General features: G+C 40.2%; 2 protein-coding genes across 4 annotated transcripts; both read left to right on the top strand.

Moving 5' to 3' along the window:
- Positions 1–3,765: 3,765 nt before the first annotated feature.
- LOC139215241 (sodium-dependent neutral amino acid transporter B(0)AT1-like) lies at positions 3,766–10,478 on the top strand. Its single transcript, XM_070846145.1, is given in 13 exon segments — positions 3,766–4,179; positions 4,456–4,596; positions 4,735–4,872; positions 5,044–5,225; positions 5,346–5,456; positions 7,358–7,470; positions 7,554–7,682; positions 7,760–7,916; positions 8,043–8,247; positions 8,340–8,499; positions 9,051–9,213; positions 9,337–9,504; positions 9,507–10,478. Coding segments are annotated over 13 exon segments (1,908 nt in total). The 5' UTR covers positions 3,766–3,980; the 3' UTR covers positions 9,549–10,478.
- A 1,682-nt stretch (positions 10,479–12,160) lies between these two features.
- Positions 12,161–19,914, top strand: LOC139215306 (sodium-dependent neutral amino acid transporter B(0)AT1-like). 3 transcript variants are annotated; one of them, XM_070846231.1, is made up of 12 exons: positions 12,161–12,430; positions 14,072–14,212; positions 14,318–14,455; positions 14,543–14,724; positions 16,766–16,876; positions 16,952–17,064; positions 17,170–17,298; positions 18,114–18,270; positions 18,357–18,561; positions 18,654–18,813; positions 18,984–19,146; positions 19,381–19,914. In XM_070846231.1, exons 1-12 carry the CDS (start codon positions 12,226–12,228, stop codon positions 19,537–19,539), a joined length of 1,863 nt encoding a protein of 620 aa, XP_070702332.1. In that variant the 5' UTR covers positions 12,161–12,225; the 3' UTR covers positions 19,540–19,914. The 3 variants fall into 3 exon arrangements, with proteins under 3 accessions (XP_070702332.1, XP_070702333.1, XP_070702331.1); XM_070846232.1 differs by having other exon boundaries at positions 19,396–19,914; XM_070846230.1 differs by having other exon boundaries at positions 16,766–17,064; positions 19,396–19,914.
- Positions 19,915–19,944: the final 30 nt, after the last annotated feature.

Consider the following 19,944-nt stretch of genomic DNA (forward strand, 5'->3'; position numbering starts at 1 on the left):
AAAACTCTACATTGGATCATAATTTCTCAGTACTACTTTGTCTGGTCTGTGTGGTACACATTATAATAGTTTAGAATAGTAGTCCTGAGATGTAAATAAAATGCAAGTTTTGACGTCGTTCTGCTCAGGATAACTTCTTTGGTTAGGTGCGCGTATCTTTGTTAAAGACACAGGATTCTGTTGCGAGCTGAAAATGTAAAACCTTAATAAACAGGTGTAGAGCAAACACACATCATTCAAAATGGCACTATAAAACCATGATGCATCATTGTGAGCCAAGAGTACTATGAGCACTTACAGTGATCTGGGTTAAATATTAGCTCAAATAAGTGAATGGGCAACGCTGTATAAAACTGTCTGTTTTACTTCAAGGGACAACTGACACATTAAACCTTTGCACATCTTTGATTCTCCATTTAGTCGTGTTTTTTACCAATATGACAGGAGTTAAGAAAGAGTAACTACAAAGCAAACTGGCTTTGGGAATAGATTACAGGTGTTTTTGCAGCTTCCTTGAGCTTTACCTCTTGACTGTGAGAGGTGAGAGATAAATAAGATAACTGTTATAGGATAAACTAAAGGTGACGAACCAGCTGACATATGAAGCTAGGAAACCTCAGGACACTACTGAAATAAGCTGAAAACCTTATTTCAGGCTTAAAATCGTGTGAATGCGATGCCCCAACAGTCTCTGTGCCGCTCATGTCAAGGTTAAGCACGAGCTCGCTTTGCTACTGAGAGCTTCAGTGACACGATTTACAAACTTGGACCCTGAAGAATTCGATAAGATTTTTCATTAGGATCATGATTTGATTCAGCTTGTTCACATCATACACTGCTTTAGATCTCTGCTATCTCAAAAGCTCTGATAGCAGAGTGAACTTTCAGCCCTGAGCCTGCTCCACCTGCTGGGTCATGCATGATAATGAGGACAATTATAACTCCTATGCTGTTTGTGTGTTTGTTTCCACAAAGGGTTTCACCTGGCAGTAAAAGTAGTCCTTCTTTCATGCTGTGAGGCAGAAATTACAGGCCATTTAATGTCAAACCTAATGTTCCGATGATCACACCTGATTACGGTCAGAAACACAGACATCTCTTGTATCGTTCCAATTATCTAAGTTTACGCTGCTGCATCCCCAGGTGCTTTTATGATCCCTTCTCTTATCCTGTTGTCCCTGCAGAGCATGACACTGATGCACCAGCAGTTTGCCATCGGCCAATGCCTTAGAAGGAGCAGGGTTTGGGCTGCAATTAACCCCTACATGACAGGAGCGTGTGATTTTTTTTAAAGTCAAATATGGAAGTTGCTTTTTTGAAATCTGCTTTTGTGATCTTGAATTAAGATGCTGGATACACTTTTCTTAGTTAGGAGTTAGGAAACTTGTCTTGGGTAGAAATCCTCATGTTCACTTTGCTCCATTAAAACCTATTTGGGTCTGGCAGGTTAAATTGTAAATGGACTGCACTGATCCTAATCCTAACCTTCCTAATCTTGGCACAATTCATACACTGTGTTTATTTTCCTCAGCTTTGTGTCCTTGTTTCTGTGTAAGTACATAAGAACAATGGAAATAAACAGAGTCAAATTGTATGTGTTCACATACTTGGCAAATAAAGAGCTTTGAGGTGTAAGGGCTGCTGTGCAAGGTAACAGAGGGTAACTAACGAATGCATTCGCATGCACACACACGCCAGAGTGCAACTTCAGGGGCTTGGTGTTCAAGACTTTGGTGTTTTCCCTGCTCATTTACACACACACACACTCATGGTCACGCACCGATGGCACAGTTTTGGGCACACTAAACACATCCTGACTCCAGCTGTTTAACACACAGGCTTAAAATGAATCTCTTCATCTCACTCTCGAAGAGAAGGCGAATAAGTGTGTACATCCCAAAATGTTTAAAACTTTAATCAAGTTTCAATGGTTGTTTGGGATTTTAGGAGTTGTGTTCCTCTCATCATCTTTTCTCTGGTATCCACTGGTGACAGCTCCCTCTGTTCATTATCGCCTTCTTTGAGATGATTAGTACATAGTGGTTAAGACAACTTGGACAGAGATTGCTAGCCCAATTTTGCCATTAATAATCCCTGGACTCATGTTGTTACAGTGTTTTTGCATGAATGTATCTGCCGTGTTGATTGCAGCTTTTATAAATCAAGTTGTATACAATCTAATATTACAGCATAACTAAAGTGCTGAGCCTTCTTTGACAGGATTAAGGTGACCGTGGTAGCAAAGTGTTGCTCATTTATACACCCAGCTGTTACAGAATAACATTATCATTCGTTTGGAGTTGTTATTCAGGCCACCTGGAGACTTAAAGTCCAACATTCACTCTCTTTTGGCTGTTTTTGGTCTGAGGGAAACATCCTGCTCTTCAGCTGCTAAATGCTTCAACATGTTCCCCAGCTTGTTGCTATCTGTGAGAGTGGTAAGAGTGAAGCAAAACAGTTAAGTCGTGGGCCCAACAGCTAATCAATGACCTTAAACTTGCTATAAAACTCAGAGAAAAGCAGATTAGAGTCGCAGATTAGAGTGGTCATTCTCTGTAGCTTCATCCCAAGGAGCGATCCTTTCCACGTCACGCATTTAGTGTTCACATGGTTATAAACTGTAGCTGCTTTATCTATGTGCTCCACTGTCACATGACCATTTAGGGTAAAGAAGCATATAAACCCGTAATCAAATTCCTGAATTTTATTCTGAAGGGTAGAAGTTACACTGGCCCCAAATAACAGAGACTCCAGAGAAAAGACAAATACGTTTCATTAAATCTAGTGTGTATTTGTAGCTTGTATGGACAGTTATGTAGTACCTCAACGTTTAATCCAGGAACAAAGTTAAGCAAAACTCATATTTTATGATATATATATACACACTGTATCTATTCATTTCAAAATGCTAAATAAACACCGATCAATGTCGTGGATCCTGATTTCTTACAGCTGACTTGACTCCACATGCTTACAGGACCACTGCTTTGTGATGGTTGAACTTAATGTGTCTTTACAAGGTGTTAAGTATTTTGGACCAATAGCAGTGATGCGCACACTGCAGATGCGCACAGATTTATCACTCTAAGCACATCCTGAAAATAACCCCAGACATGTCACTATACAACACACTGTAAATGCTGATACTCGTCTTTCTTTGGTTAATAATTGCATTAAGCAGGAACACTGATAACGTGTATAAGCTCTCTGAATTGCTCAACAATTACACAGCAGAAAACAAAAAGTCAAGATACAAAAAAAGAAAAGAAAGATCACTTCCTTTTGTCTGTGATTTTTCATTCAGGTAATTCCTCAAAACATTAACATCAACCAAAGCACGGTTCAACATTTGATTGTCAGGTTTGACAGAACATGGATAATTGCAATAAAACAATTTAGTTTCTCAAGGATGGGAAAAGGCGGGGTCTGATATTTAAGATAAGCTATAATGGGAAAAGTGTTGCCCCTGACTGTAGAGTGTTTCTGTTAATAAATGGACACAAAAACTGTAGTTATTGTCACATTTGAATGCTTCAGCTATGCTTGTGTGCACTTTTAAAAGGAATGATATACTAAGTAAACCACCGACAGAACGCTCCTCTAAATGTTTCTGATGTATCAGTAAAAGCCATCTTGTGGGGGAAACGTTTTGACAATGGTGATGCATTAACCATTATCAAAGAGGTTGTGCCTCAAACTTGCTGACATTACATAATACAACACAGACTGCAATGAGCTACTGATAACCACGGTCTAGGTGCCATAGGTCAAAAGAAATACCTCGGTGCCCCTTCCCAGGACACACAGTAAGGGTAGAGGACTCTGAGAAGGACAGTGCACAGAGCAGACTGCATGAGAAAGGACACGGCCCCACGAAGGTTCTCAGGAAAGTAGCAAAACAAACAACTAAGCTACCAAAGGGAGACTCAACGGCTACATTTTACAATTTCTGTGTCCAGTGAAGTTCACAAGAAGCCAGCATGAAGCTGAAGATACCAAACCCAGGGCTGGATGACCGGATCCCCTCTCATGGGGACCTGGAGAGGATGGAGAAGGAAGAGGCCGGGGACAGGCCAAAATGGGACAACAAAGCCCAGTATCTGCTCACCTGTGTGGGCTTCTGTGTGGGACTTGGCAACGTCTGGAGGTTCCCTTACCTGTGCCAAAGCCATGGAGGAGGTAAGCCGGGATGAGATTGGGTGTTATCTGTTCAAGCTCTTTAGCAACACATTCAGCGTATTCTTTTTAAGTGCTTCAAATGCTTACAGGCTGCAGAGATGTAGTATTTGTAGCAGTTCAGATCGGTTTTCTCTTGAGATAATTTTGCTCCCAAGTGAGGTAAAAAAAAAATGCTAGATATACCTGTTTCTCTTAAAAGTTTAAAAATCAGTCAGTGAATCAGTGAAATTGGTTCACATTGAAACCTTTAGCTGCTAAAAGTTAATGTACCTCCAGGAGCCTTTATGATCCCGTTCCTTATCCTGCTGGTCTTGGAGGGAATCCCACTGCTGCACCTGGAATTTGCCATCGGTCAGCGCCTGAGGAAGGGCAGCGTGGGCGTGTGGAGATCAATCAATCCGTACCTGACGGGAGTTGGTAGGTAAAAAAAAAATGCAAGTTACTTTATTGTTTTAAGGAAATAAAATCATCAAAGAATTATACTCTGGTTTATGACCAGATACCTCTTGTTTAAAAAACCATTACCACGAGACTAATCGTTTCATTTTGTTGCAGGTATTGCGTCCCTGTTTGTCTCGTTTTTGGTGGGCATGTACTACAACACCATCATGGCCTGGATTATGTGGTATCTCTTCAACTCCTTTCAGAACCCTCTGCCTTGGAGTCAATGCCCTCTCAATGCTAACAGAACAGGTATCCCTTCTTCCATCAAGAAAACAATCTGACAGAGAAAAAACACTCATCTGCTGTACACTCATCTGCTATAAAATCTGTGATAACATTTCTTTCCAAGGTTGCTGACATCTTGTTCTTAACTATATGATCCTAAGTTTACCGGTCGCTATCTCTTCATCTGTCTATCAGGTCTGGTAGAGGAGTGTGCTCGGAGCAGCACTGTCGACTACTTCTGGTACAGAGAGACTCTGAACACCTCCACAGCCATCGATGAGTCTGGAGGTATGCAGTGGTGGATGGTGCTATCCCTGATAGCTGCCTGGACTGTGCTCTATGTTTGCTGCATCCGCGGAATCGAGACCTCTGGAAAGGTCTGAAAGTCACATTACATCTGTATAATCTAAGTAATATCTGCTTTGGAGTACATGTTCGGTCAAATGCACAGGTACATCACACAGGCGCGACTCATTTCGCCGTTTCTCATTTCCCAGGCTGTCTACATCACCTCCACTCTGCCATACCTGGTCCTCACCATCTTCCTCATCAGAGGCCTGACGCTGAAAGGCTCTTTAGCTGGAATTAAGTTCCTTTTCACACCAGATGTAAGCACTGATGCAGCACATCAACCGACATGTCATATTAAATCAATATTACGCAGACATTTTAAAGCCTTTTTGCTGTCTAACCAAGAATCAGACCTATATCACTCTCACATCTGTCCATTAGATCAGCAATGGAAGGGATTAAACAAGGGAAAACAGTGTTTTGGTTTTATAGGAGTTCATGTGTTACTTCCTGAAGTGTTGTCGTCACCGTGAGGTTCACGGTAAGGGTATATCAATCAACATTAGTTAATGCAGTAATAAGCTTTAACAGTTAATTAATTAACAGTTACTTAAGAGCTAACTAATTATCTACTGATTGACTAATGGCATTCACAGAAACTATGGTATTAACTAATACGTATTCAATAGTTTATAAAGATTGTATTACCATGGTTAATAAAATAAGAAGAATTAAGTAACGTTAACTAACTAATATACCTAGTCATCATTTACTTGTGGTTTTCATGCTAAATAAGGTATCAAAACTGCGGGTTTATAAAGATGTTACTAACATTGCTTAATACAGTAATAAGCATTAACTAACAGTTCATTGGTACAATAATAAGCATTAAGTAATGGTAACAAATGTCTCTTGTTAACATTTATTGATACTGCCTTCCTCTAACTCTAACTTATTAAGGTTGAGATTAGTGGACTCACTCCACTCCTTCATGCGGAGGTTTGCTCATCCCTTTATTATCGTAGTGTTTACAATCCTTCACTTCCAGCCTCACCCGTGAATTATTGTGCATGCCACACTGTGTGAGCATTACTACCACAGTTATATTGTTAAATTGACAGCATGTATCCCTTAGGTCACACTTCATAAATGCTTAATAGTGCTGTACAAGCATCACTTAACCATAATTAACCATATATTATTGCTCTTTGTGACTGTTGTAAATTTGAAACAATCAGCAAATCAGTTCATCACGACAACCATCTGTTAACGACATGATTCATTCCACATTTAAAAGGATGGAGACTTCAAGCCAACTGTGTAAAAAAAAATGTGATTCTTTCATTTTGGAAACAATTTTAGTGGTCTTTAAAGGGGATGATTTCACAGCTGTATGAAAATAACGACAAAAACGTATATTTCGTTTTTTCTAATGGTTGCAGGACTTTTATTCAACTTAGGCTCTCCATAAGTGGAATATGGAGCTAACAGGGGGTGCAGGCACACCCTCTTACAAGCATTTACAATATTAGTTAGCACCTTAATTAACATGTAATCCCTTAAATGTTAAGGGACATCTGTTAACAGTTACGTAATGCTTATTATTGTATTAATTAAGTGTTAGTTAATGCTTATAACTGCATTAACTAATGTTACTTGATATACCCTTACTCTAAAATGATGATATTTTCACGCTGCGGGTTTGTTTTTACAGATTTAACAAACCGGAGGTGCATGTAGGGAGATTATGGTGCCTGCAGACAGCTCCTGATTTTTCTTTTTTCCACATTCCCATTCCTAATGCTAAGTTAAGATAAGCAGCTGCTGTTTAGCTAATGCCAAACTATTTCTAGTAGTTAAGATAAGCACAGATAATCCCTATGGCTGCAAACGGAAAATTGAGAAATCAAATGTGAGTAATATTCTGATAAGAATTTAGCTAAATCATTTTAGCTTATGTAAACTGGCACTCGCTTTATCACCCACTTACATATACAACAGCTCATATTTTTTGAACTCCTGGTTTAATGTGTGTCCTTGAAGATTCAGAAAACTATAATCCTGGTGGACACCTTCACACATTAATTATTAACAATGGCTGAAACAGTTGGGGCTGGAGTGTACTGTCATGTGCACTGTAATTTGCATAGGAATCTCAGCTCAGTTTCTACTACTTACTACTTACTTTCCACACAATCTAATTTCTATACTCTCGTAGGTGAATGAGTTATTAAATCCACAGACCTGGTTGGATGCTGGTGCTCAAGTTTTCTACTCATTTTCCTTGGCTTTTGGAGGCCTCATCTCTTTCTCCAGTTACAACTCTGTTCAGTAAGTAACTGCCTTAACTGCACAGTCATACAATGAACCTGCTTTTGAACAAAGGTCCTCACTTGATCGGAATTTCCTCGTAGCAACAACTGTGAGCAGGACGCCGTCCTCATCTCCATCATCAATGGCTGCACCTCAGTGTACTCAGCGACAGTCATCTATTCCATCATCGGCTTCAGGGCCACGCAAAAATTTGACGACTGCATGGATATGTGAGTTTCAAATCACACAAAAGAAAGCCTTAAGAAATAATGTTCTCAGGATACAAATACATGCGTGCTTTTCGCAGGAACATCATGAAGCTGATAAATGCCTTCAACTATCCTGAAAACAACATCACAGAAAGCAACTACCATGAGACTTTGACCTACCTCAACCAGACAGATCCAGATATCATTGGTGGATTAAATCTACAGATCTGTGACATGCACAATTTCCTCAGTCAGGTAACATTTGAATATTTGACCACTTTTGCTGATTAATCCATTATCTGCAAATTTGTCCGTTTCCAGTCTCACTGAAATGACTTAGCAGAAGGCCTGTGGTTGAAATGTTTGCTGCCACTCCTTCAGGGTGTAGAGGGAACAGGCCTGGCCTTCATTGTGTTCACAGAAGCCATCATCAAGATGCCCGTTTCTCCTCTCTGGGCCGTCCTCTTCTTCATCATGCTCTTCTGCCTCGGCCTCTCCACTATGTTCGGCAACATCGAGGGAGTGGTGGTTCCTTTGCAGGACCTTAAAGTGCTGCCCAAAACTTGGCCCAAGGAAATTTTCTGCGGTAACTCCTAGCAAGTATAAAATACCATCTCACATCGGGATTGGTCCTGGGAGATGTGTGTAACCACTTTTTTTCGTGTCGTGTTTTTTCAGGTCTGACTTGCCTAATATCTTTCGCTTTGGGGCTCATATTTTCCCTGCGCTCTGGAAACTACTGGCTGGCTCTTTTTGACAACTTCGCCGGCTCTATCCCCCTTCTGGTCATTGGATTCTGCGAGATGTTCTCTGTTATCTACATATATGGCATAGATAGGTGAGTCTATCCAGGAATCTCAAAGGCAGTAGTGTTAAGCCAGACCAATGAGAAACAAACAGAAAAACATTTCACTTAGTCACTGGATTACAGTGTGTCAGAGGTGAGAGCAGATAATACCCATTTCTTGAGTCACTAGTTTAGTTGAAACATAGCAGGAAGTAACAGAGCGTTGTGTTCTGACCTTGAAACAGAGATAGACTGTCAGTTATCATAGGAGAGATAATGACGCGTTGTCTTGTGATGTAGCATGACTTTGATGAGGAATGTGGAAAAATGTGCATTTTTTTTTCCCTCAGAATTTCAAAAATATTGTTATTGGAAGCACTAAAACATTACTTGTAAGTTATAAAATGTGTCCAGAGTGCAAAATATTGCAATGTTTTTTTTAGCTGACACAAGGTTAGACTAATATGACAAAGTGGAGTGTTCAGTGGTCCACACAAGCTGCTTTATTTGATGTATCTAATAAAAGCACAAGGTCGGCTTTTATGGAGCCTCTCAAACACACTGAGCTGACGTTATGACTCCCTCTTATTGCTTCCAAACAGGTTTAACAAGGACATTGAGTTTATGATCGGCCACAAGCCCAATATTTTCTGGCAGGTGACATGGAGGGTGGTTAGTCCACTCATTATGGTCTTCATCTTGATTTTCTACTTCGTAACCCAAGTCACCAAGAGTCTCACCTATTTGGTCTGGGACCAGGAGTCGGTAAGTATGCTCATCTAAGCCTGAATACTTTTTTAGATGATGTCTTAAGGAGAAATTCACTGAATGCTTTCTCTTCTCATGAATGATGGTTTTAAAACACACCTTTGTCATATCTGGTCGTAGCCGGAATTCCCCCAACTCCATCCGAGTCCTTTTCCCTCCTGGATCTACATCATCATCTTCCTCCTGGCCGGAGTTCCAAGTTTAGCCATCCCAGTGTTCGCCCTCCTCAAATTCATTCAGAGAAAAGCCTGCAAGCAGAGGGACTCCGATGACTCCGATGACGACACAGTATCTCTGCCAAAATACAAATGAGCGACAAAATGAAGTTTTAAGTGTTTACTTTGAATGTTTAATGACAAAATGAACACGAAAGCGTCTGCCTTTTTTCTTCCTCATGCGCTGGATAATGGTAGAAGAGCATGCTAGCAATTATTGACTTTTATTTGTGTAGTACTAAATTATTTTCTGTAAAATAATGTAAAGTAATTGTTATTGCTTTTCATACTATTGTAATATTAGTTTTCTGCTGTGTCACGTTTCACATGTAACATATTGTGCATTAAAGGGACAGTTTGGGCTTTTGTGAAATGCGCTTTTTCACTGTTTTGTAGTGAATTAGACAAGAAGATTGATACCAGCCGTCTGTGTCTGAGCCACAGCCAGCAGCTAGTTAGCGTACATTCATATTTAGCATGCAGATATAATAAACTTTATTTATACAGCATTCGCAAAAGTTACAAAGTGCTTTACGTGTTATGAGAGTCATATCAATGCCATCTCACTTTCTGTTTCCAAAAATGTCTAACTTGTCTTTTAATATTATGTGTCCAGCATGTCTAGTATAAAAAAATAAAGTTTTACTTTAATATTTTGTAAATAATCTTCTACAGAGGAGTTAATTCTTGTTTAAACTTTCAACATGTTGTTTTTTTAAGATTTTTGGCATATTGTTGAGGGGTGTATTTCACGTTTTAATGCTTTATGTATATTACAGCACTGCACTCACACTGTCGTAAACTGTCAGGTTATGATCTGTTAATAATTCACTCACCAGTTCAGACTTGAAAGCCAAACTAAGTGGTTTGAAGAAATAAATGCTGCTAAGTAATAGTGGTCATGTGGAATGTCTTCACGATATTCTTCAGGCACATCTAAGGATTTTGCCTGGCAACACTTGTAACAATGCAAAAATTCGAATTTCTTTTACTGAGCCAACAAAATGTCTGTTTCTGTTCCCTGCCTTTGAATAAATCTCTTTAAAATAAAACACTTTGATAACAAATTGCTACAGCTGATGGTAATTATGTGATAAACCTGAAGGACGCCCCTTGTAGACCTTTAACAGCTGGCTCTGCAACAAATATCCATGCCACAAATATGGCATAAAACCAGCACCATAACAATAAAACAACTGAAATGTTTCCACCTGAACATCATGCATCATGCCTTCGGTGGACACTTAATAATAAGGAGCATTGTGTTAAAGACTGAACAGCTTGAGCGCCTCTTGACCATTTACACACTCGATTACTTGTGTGTTTCTGATCTTCCGCCAGGTGTTTTTACTATACCAGCTTACAGTGCTTATAGATGAGATTGAGAGTATAGCAAGAGAAGTGGGATCAGGATTTATATTAACGAAATAATTCAGTGTAACCAAATTAAAATTCCTGGAGATATGTTGGAGTTAACATCACACTCTCTCCTGAAATGTCCTTTGTTGTAATGTAATGTCCTTTGATAGATCAAGTCGTCTTTGACAATTTATCTTGTGCTTTAAAGAGTGATGTTAAAGAAATGCTCTTAAAGAAATGGAGGTTTGACTCATAATTGGCCGTTATGAGCCACTGTTATACCACGAATGACGTGATATAAATTAACAATCTGATAAGAAGTGATAAAAAGTGCAACAATAACAAAATCTTCTGGATCAAATGTTGATAAATACGGCAGATCATATAAAAGATCAGATCATGATTGCAAGAGAGTCGCAAGAAAGTTGCCAAAGGTCTGGTTTGGAAATGTAAATTAGAGGGAAGAAAATCTATTCATATATTCCAAAGAAAGTCTTGAAAATGAAATAAGGCAAACCAACTGGAATAATACAACTTAAGGTAAAAACTGTGAGCACGCTTATGATGACCTTATGGAGAATAAGCAAGTCATGCCCAGGGAGCATAATAGAAAACAGATTTTACCTTTGGCTGAATCACATCCTGAAAGACATTTAATGGATAAAAAAATCTATAAAATCATGTTTAACTACTGATACGATTAATATATAAGCAGGGTTTAGATGGCACACAGGCCTCCACTTCTCTGTGTCATCCTCACACATCTTCAGCAATATATTTTCATACCTTTCTCACCCTTAATAATTCAAACATTGACTAAAGTTATGAACCTGCACCCGTTGACCCTGTTTAACCCCTGTATTTAATAGTCCTACAATGAAACTCAGGAAGGCCAAAGCAACTTGTTGTTTTTAAAGTTTCTGAACTAATTGTATACTAGTTGGTATAAAAGGAGGATTTTTACCATCCTGTTAAATTTTCAACTTGTATTTGTAAGGCATTAGTTGAGTGTTGGTGTTAGTGGTAGATACATCTGCGACAGTACATCTCTTCTCTGTGTGTGAGATTAATGTTCTATAAAATAAAGGTAATAAACTAAACTAATAACCTAAGCAGTGCGTATGGTCTGTTCCTACCTCTGTGTGACACGGTGTAATCCACCTATTAATTAATTCCTTTTTTTTTATTGCTTTTTAAGATATAAATCATTTGCACACTATATGTAAAATGTACTGTCAGTGTTTAATTATTCAAATGAACTTGTGACTAAATGTGCACAAAAGGACGAAAGTACACAGTGCGCTCTTGCTAATCTGTGGACTGGAACAGATACAGTAAAAGATCATAAACCAGTTTCAGCAGTGCTCCCATGACATTCTCACAGACTGACCGGAATGCCTAACCACAGACATACTTCTCTGGCTCAGTGGTTGCTATGAGGCTGGTACTCCCTAACCCAGGACTGGATCTCCGGATCCCTAATCATGAGGACCTGGAAAGGATGCAGAAGGAGGACGAGGAGGATGGGAATAGGCCCAAGTGGGACAACAAAGCCCAGTACATCCTAACCTGTGTGGGCTTCTGTATCGGGCTTGGTAACGTGTGGCGATTCCCTTACTTGTGTCAAAGTCATGGAGGAGGTAGGTAAGCTTAGACACAGAGGGTAAATGGATATCTGTGGTGTATTATGATGTTAAAGCAAATTAAACAGTGGCGGAGGTACTCAGGAGTGGATTTACTGCAATCTTGTGTGAATTTATGGCATTTTATGGTCTTTAATTATCTTCTCTGAAGGACATTTTGCAGCGCAGAATTAGTATGGATCTCTGAGGGGCGGCACAAAGCCAAAGCTATTGCCAAATACCTGAAGTGTGAACTTAACCATTTTACTTGAAATAAAATCACTAGTCCTTTTTACCTAAGGCTAAAATCAAGAAAAATACATGACTCATTCATGGCAAAATGAGAGTGGTTTAAAATCACCATCGAGATACATCAATGATTCTCAAGAGTATGCGCTCCTCTGAAGTAATGTCTAACCTCTGGCATGACAGACGTATGAGCTACAGACAGGGAGTCAGCTTTGTATCAGCTAAGAAAACTAATAGTATTAATAGTATTAATAGTATTTATAGTACAGACAGATTTCCGAGATCTGCATGTTTCCAATAGTACAATCTGTCTGTGACTTGTTAACTAGAGTGTTCAGTTCACACTGTCCACGTCATCAGCCACAGTAATGGAACAATACAGACGTAAACAAAACAGCACCAATGTTAGATTTTAGTCTGCGGCAAGTGATCTGAAATTGCATTTTCATGTGTTATGTATGAAGAGAAACCTCAATGTCAGCTGCGATTGGCCTCAGTTCCCCCGTGATCCTTGAGGATAAGCGTTATAGACATTGGATGGATGGATATTATTATCTGTGAATAGGTCATAAACCTTGCCTATCACAGCATTGCACAGCAAATCTGTAATCTTTACAGGAAATGCGTACTGTAGTCAATATCTAACCGTTATTAATTGCTGTTATCAGCAATTTATTTTCTTCATAAACATTTTATATACTTGCTATATTTCCACCCCACAAACATCCTCACACACCATATGGTGTTATCATCATCTGTATGACCCGTTTTGTCCAAAATATACTAGCATAGTGATAAGTCCCATCAATCAAAGTAATGCCTCCTCAAGGCAACTACAACTTAATCTGCATAGAGCAAGTAATTATATGATGATGTTTAGCAGGTACAATGTTCACCATGTTAAATGTAGTTTAGCAACTTTTACAATCAGCTTCTGAATGTCATTAGTTTTGTTGGTATTTGGCCATTAACTAAAGTACCGCACAAAATAACATTTCAACCTGATGAAGGTAAAAAGTCCTGCTGAAAAGTCAGGAGGATCTCCACAGTTAGCAGGATCCACCCTCTTGGCACTGCTTATGTCCGTACAAAATTTCATGGCGATCAATTGAATTGTTGTAGGTATAAATTTTTGTCTGGACTAAAGTCTCAAATGGCAGACCAGCAATACTGGCCCTAGAGCCTCTGGCATTAGTAAAAAGTACTGGGATTACCACGACCCTAATAAAAAGAGGAAACCCAAGTTGCTTTAAAGAGAAAGTGCAACATAGCGAACCACTTGCCCATGGTAACTGGCAATAATATTAACAACATTTAAGTCCACAGCACCTTTTTATGTCATGGCACTTCTTATACAGGATTCAGATATTTATGTCAATCTCTCAGCAGCTTATCACATACATTTTTCAGGTGCATTTTTGATTCCCTACCTGATCCTGCTGGTACTAGAAGGAATGCCTCTCCTGCTGCTGGAGTTTGCCATCGGCCAGCGTCTCAGGATGGGCAGCGTGGGAGTGTGGAGGGCCATCAACCCTTATCTCACTGGCATTGGTGAGTAAAATGAGTAACAAAAAAAAAAACAGATCCACTGGCATCACAACAACACATACATAATGAGTGATTATCTGGCTTCCTATATGATTCTGTCCTCCTCAGGTATAGCCTCTATGCTGGTGTCCTTTTTGGTTGGACTGTACTACAACACCATAATAGCCTGGATCATGTGGTATCTCTTCAACTCCTTTCAAAATCCACTGCCTTGGGCCCAATGTCCCCTCGATGACAATGGGACAGGTAAGGAGAACACACACATTTTCAGCCCACAACACACCAAAGCAACCCAACAGCATCATTATTTATGCATATTCATTGCCCCTCCAGGATTTGTACCTGAGTGTCAACGGAGCTCCACTGTAGATTACTTCTTTTACAGAGTGACCCTGAATAGTTCGGCCTCCATAGCCGACTCTGGAGGAATCCACTGGCCCATAGTAGTCTGCCTGCTAGCTGCCTGGACAGTTATCGCTATCTGCTGCATAAGGGGCATCAACACGACAGGAAAGGTTTGTTGAACCTTCAGTCAACTGAGTGTTTGCTACACATCGTTTCTGTTGCCATGTCTGTCAAGCTCTTGTCTGGCCAGGGTTCGAGTTATGTAGGAGCCGATGAGCAGACCACTCAGGCTCCTATCAAAGCAGCACAATCATACATCTGTGTGCCTGTCTGTCTCTATGTGTCTGCCCTGTGTTGACTGGCAACCCCGCCTCTCGCCCAAAGTCAGCTGGGATTGGCTGCAACCCTGACGGATAAGTGGTATAGACAATGGATGGATGGATGTATACCTGACTATATACAGTATTTACGCTATACTTAGATATATATCTGACAATGATGATGATATGTACGTATTAAAAACTGATCTGTAGTGACTCCCTGAGGGTAGTACTTAAACCAGGTTGTGTCCTGGGTGTGATGGGTCTGCAGTGATGTTTCCTGCACGTTCCCTGAATCTGTACAAGTATAAGTCCTGGATAGAGAGCAGATTGGCTCCAATTATTTTCTCTGCAGTCTCGACAATCTGTCGTTTGGCGGCCGATCCAAACCAGACAGTGATAAGAATGCGAAGACTAGCTTGAATGATTGCAGAGTAGAGCCAGAGCGTCTGAGGCAGGTGAAATTCTTGAGCTGGACGTCCTCATCGGGGACTTTTTTCAACGATTGAATGAATGTTTGATGTCTATTTTAAGCCCGGGGAGACTTTGGATCCCAGAAACCTGAAGGTGTTCAAGCCAGACACAGAAGAGATGGGGGGCAGTGTTAGCAGGGCTCCTCCTGAGGTCCGCTGTCATCTCTACAGTTTTGAGCTCCAGGTTGTTATGACTGCACCAGAGGGCCGGCTGTTTATTGGGTGTAGAGGGAGAAGAGCAGTGGAGAGAGCACATATCCTCAGGAGGCACAACAGCTGATGTGATGCCCTTCAGGTGGACCAACACCAGTCTCTCACCAGAGGATTTTATGACCACAGATGTGAGGGCGACGGGCCTGTAGTTATTTAACTCTGAGATAGAGGGTTTCAGGATGGTTGTTGAATGTTTGAAGCCAAGGTGGGATTCACACAGCTCCAGTGATCTGTTGAAGACCTGTGTGATGATGGGAGCCAGCTGGTCTGCACAGGCTTTCAGACAGGAGGTTGACACGCCTCCTTTCTGATCTTGTGCCTCTGAAAGGTGCTGATGTCATGCAGGCCTCTCAACACTGATGCAGGGCCATTGGCTACTCTGATCTCCTTTGATAGCATTAGAATTTAGAATTCATGCTATCATGGAAATTTCTGAAAAATAAAGTTTGCTGCAAGGAGTTCTTTGTGCGCCTTTATTTCTTGCAAGAAGGAACAACTGTAACAGAGTGGTCATGCAGTCTGACAGTCTGATGCATTACAATGCTGAAGACATGGAGTAATGAATGCATTGCTCTGTAGTGCTAATGAGCCCCAGTGTCAGTATGATATGGAAAAGTCATACTTTTTATGTAACAGGAGGTTCAGTTTTTAGGGTGAGGACTAACCAGCAGTGTCTGATGAACATAAGCGCCATCTTGGGTGAAGTATCCGGAGGGTAAACTTATCCAAATCAAACAAAGCAGGATAGAGTCTCTGATGTTACCCTACACTGGTATTGTAGCATCCAGGATCATTTCCCTTTTGTTACATGTACTCTAAGAAAATACTGTAGTATGAAATGGCCCACTCTTGCCACACACCAGTGTTTATGGCTTATAGCAGGTAAACACACTGTCAAATCTATTCCTCACAGTGAGCTTGTATTTTCACAGAGGGTAAAAAGAAGAACCCACAATCCAAACTCTTGAGGTACAGAGTATCGCTCTTTCTGCAGCCCCATGCACTCCACTTTTAACATTTGAAGAAGTCCAAAGCTTGACAGATGGGCCTCTGTGCCTCGTTACAGCTGCCACGATATGATTATACAATTGATGTTTGGGGGAGGGATTTAGCAAATAGTTGATTATGATACATTTATAAAAAAAAAAAAAAATTCAAAAATTAATGTCCACTATCAATTCCATTTTTTCTTGTCATGACCTCAGGCAGTGTACGTCACAGCTATTCTGCCTTACATAGTACTGGCCATCTTCCTGATCCGAGGACTGACTCTTAAAGGCGCCCTGAGCGGAATAAAGTTCCTCTTCACGCCACAAGTATGTTTCAAATCTCGACACAAAACAGTTGTTTCTCATAGCTCAAAGATCACAACGTATGCCTCTCTTTTGCAGGTAGCAGAGTTGATTAAACCAACAACTTGGCTGGATGCAGGTGCCCAGGTCTTTTACTCCTTTGGTTTGGCGTGGGGAGGCCTCATCTCCTTCTCAAGCTACAACCCTGTTCAGTAAGTGTTGGTGGTGCTTCTTAATTTGTAAAAAAAAAAAAAAAAAAAAAAAGGACAGTAGCCATTTTCAGACTGAAAGCCAAAATGTGTATTTGTTTTCCCAAGCAACAACTGCATGCAAGATGCTGTGATCCTGTCAGTGGTAACTGGCTTGACCTCAGTCTATGCTGCCACAGTCACCTACTCCATCATTGGCTTCAGGGCCACAGAGAAATACGACAACTGCATGATCAAGTAAGTACAGTTAATTTCAAGTTAAGTGGACGTTTTGTTCATTTTTCAATTATGACAAATTGGCAATTAAAAGAAATGCTGATTTTCTATCTAACTCAAACTCCTCAATTTTTATGGCCTCAGTGCATATGTCTCAGAGGTTTTTCAAATCTATCTACATAAACACATCCCCCCCTGGGGATTATTAAAGTAATTCTGATTCTGATTCTGATAACTTATTGGGTTACTGGCTGCTGTTATCATTCACATTAGGAGGGTATTTACTACAGAAAGTCTTTTAGCCAGGCTTGCAGAATGGCTCTAGGGATGGTAGTGCTGGTTGAGCAGCCACTTTGGCACAGACTGAGATATGTCAGTAACTATGGATTTTTATAAAATTTGGTACAAGTATTCACTGATTCCAGATGACTATGATCCTTGTGATCCCTGACTTTTCCTCTAGGCTGTGAAATGTCTCAACAACTATTAGATGGATTTCTGTGGCATTTGCTACAGTCTTTCCTACTCTCCACAGGATAATTATATGATCTCGGTGTGACATGTGTACAGTATAATTTTGTTTATGACCTGCAAAACAAATGACACTTCCATCGGCTGCAGCTGACTCTGTGTTCATTGCTAATTAGCAAATGTTTGCTAGCATGTTGAATCTGGTAAATGTTTCCAGCTAAACATCTGCATGCCAACATTGTCATTGTGAGGATGCTGATGTTAGCATTTAGTTCTAAGCGCTGCTATGCATAAGTGCAGCCTCACAGAAACATGTAAATTTGAGTCATCCAGAGTTTTTAATCTGAGGCACATTTTCTCCTCAGTAACATCATGGCATTATCAAATGCATTTGACCTTCCTGAAGACAGCATCACTGTGGACAACTATGAGGCAGCCTATAATCATTACAACAGCTCCCATCCAGATACTGTTCTTGGACTGGACATCAAACTGTGTAGCATGCACACACTGCTCAGTGAGGTGACTCTTGATGAATTTCTCACATTCCACGTTGTAATTGGTTTGTGCTCCTACCTGGATTGTGACTAATGTGTGTGTTTGTCCAGGGAGTAGAGGGAACAGGTCTGGCCTTCATTGTGTTCACAGAAGCTATCACCAAGATGCCTGGTTCTCCAGCCTGGTCTGTCCTCTTTTTCATCATGCTTCTCTGCTTGGGACTCTCAACCCTGTTTGGCAACATTGAGGGAGTGGTGGTCCCACTGAAAGACCTCCGTGTATTTCCTAAAAAATGGCCCCATGAAGCACTGACAGGTAACTTGACAACTAATTCCTCAGTTTTTCATCTGCCAAGGAAGTTTGTAATTTTAACACAAGTTGCTTATTTTTGTTCATGTGTGTTTCAGGAATAACATGTTTTGTTGCCTTCATCATCACGCTCCTGTTTGCGCAGCATTCAGGGATTTATTGGGTAACTCTCTTTGACAACTTTGCTGGATCTGTTCCCCTTTTGACCACTGGGTTGTTTGAGATGATAGCCGTTGTTTACATCTACGGCATAGACAGGTTAGTGCTTATTCAGTCCATTTTAGCAACAACTTGTCCGTCTGCGCTCTACATTTTGATATTTGCTGCAGAATGATAATACAGTATCAGCAGCATCATGATGTGCGCCAGTCCAGTGTAGGAAGACTTCATACATATTCCAAAACTAATTCACATCCTCTTGTGCGCAGGTTCAATGAGGACTTGAAGTTCATGATCGGACGTAAGCCCTCCTTATTTTGGCAGCTTTCATGGAGGTTCATCAGTCCTCTCATTGTTCTGGTTATCTTAGTTTTCTACCTGGTGACACAAGCGCAAGAAGAGCTCACCTATTTGGTGTGGGATCCCAACTCAGTAAGCACACAAGCTCTATAATCAGCTAATATATCATCCTAGACATCCTGACTTTATGTTACCTTTTCTCTGTTGTTTGCCCATTGGGAAAAATACACAAATTACATAGCATACGAAATATTTTTAGGTAGATGTTGTTCCTCTGTTGTGCAGCATATAGTTAGTAACTCATTATAGTAGTTATCATCTTAAGGTTTGGACAGTTGTTGCATATCAAATGCACTAATCTTACAGTTTTGCCACTTACAGGAGAAGTTCCCTTCTCTGGCATCAGTAACGTACCCTTCATGGATCAACGGGATCATCTTTCTTTTGGCCGGAGTTCCCAGTCTGGCGGTGCCTCTTTATGCATTATGTAGGCTGGTCTTTGTTTGCTGCAAAAAAAAAAAGTGATCCAGTGAAAAAAAGAGCCACATTTCCCAAAAATGTTTTCTATTCAAATTACAATACTTTGGGTTCTTCTTGGGTGCTGCAAAAATGCTAATATGGCTGTAATGGACCACAAAAGCATACTGTTTCCCAGCCATCCAGATTTTATATCCGTTTATTCTTGACATTGAAATAAATTTTGTCTGTGTGAAATGTAACTTGGACTATATAACTTTACTACACATAACTAATGAAATTTATAGCAAATATCTACCACTGTCACTGCCAATGTATATCAAAAGATAAATAATATGCAAATATTAACTTTTCTTGATTGAAAATGAGCAAAATGTGAGCATTGTCTGCATCTGGGTTCTGAAAGCTTGAATTATGTACAACTTGGAAAACTTGCATAAAGAATGAGAAATT

The sequence above is a fragment of the Pempheris klunzingeri genome, chromosome 16, assembly GCF_042242105.1.
Source record: "Pempheris klunzingeri isolate RE-2024b chromosome 16, fPemKlu1.hap1, whole genome shotgun sequence".
Classification (NCBI taxonomy): domain Eukaryota; kingdom Metazoa; phylum Chordata; class Actinopteri; order Acropomatiformes; family Pempheridae; genus Pempheris; species Pempheris klunzingeri.

Bases quoted from the DNA above. Each gene is read 5' to 3' on its own strand.
- LOC139215306 (XM_070846230.1), top strand. From the start codon at position 12,226: ATGAGGCTGGTACTCCCTAACCCAGGACTGGATCTCCGGATCCCTAAT. The intron at 17,299-18,113 runs GTAAGTACAGTT...TTTTCTCCTCAG, and splicing joins TACGACAACTGCATGATCAA to TAACATCATGGCATTATCAA. The intron at 19,147-19,395 runs GTAAGCACACAA...TGCCACTTACAG, and splicing joins TGGTGTGGGATCCCAACTCA to GAGAAGTTCCCTTCTCTGGC.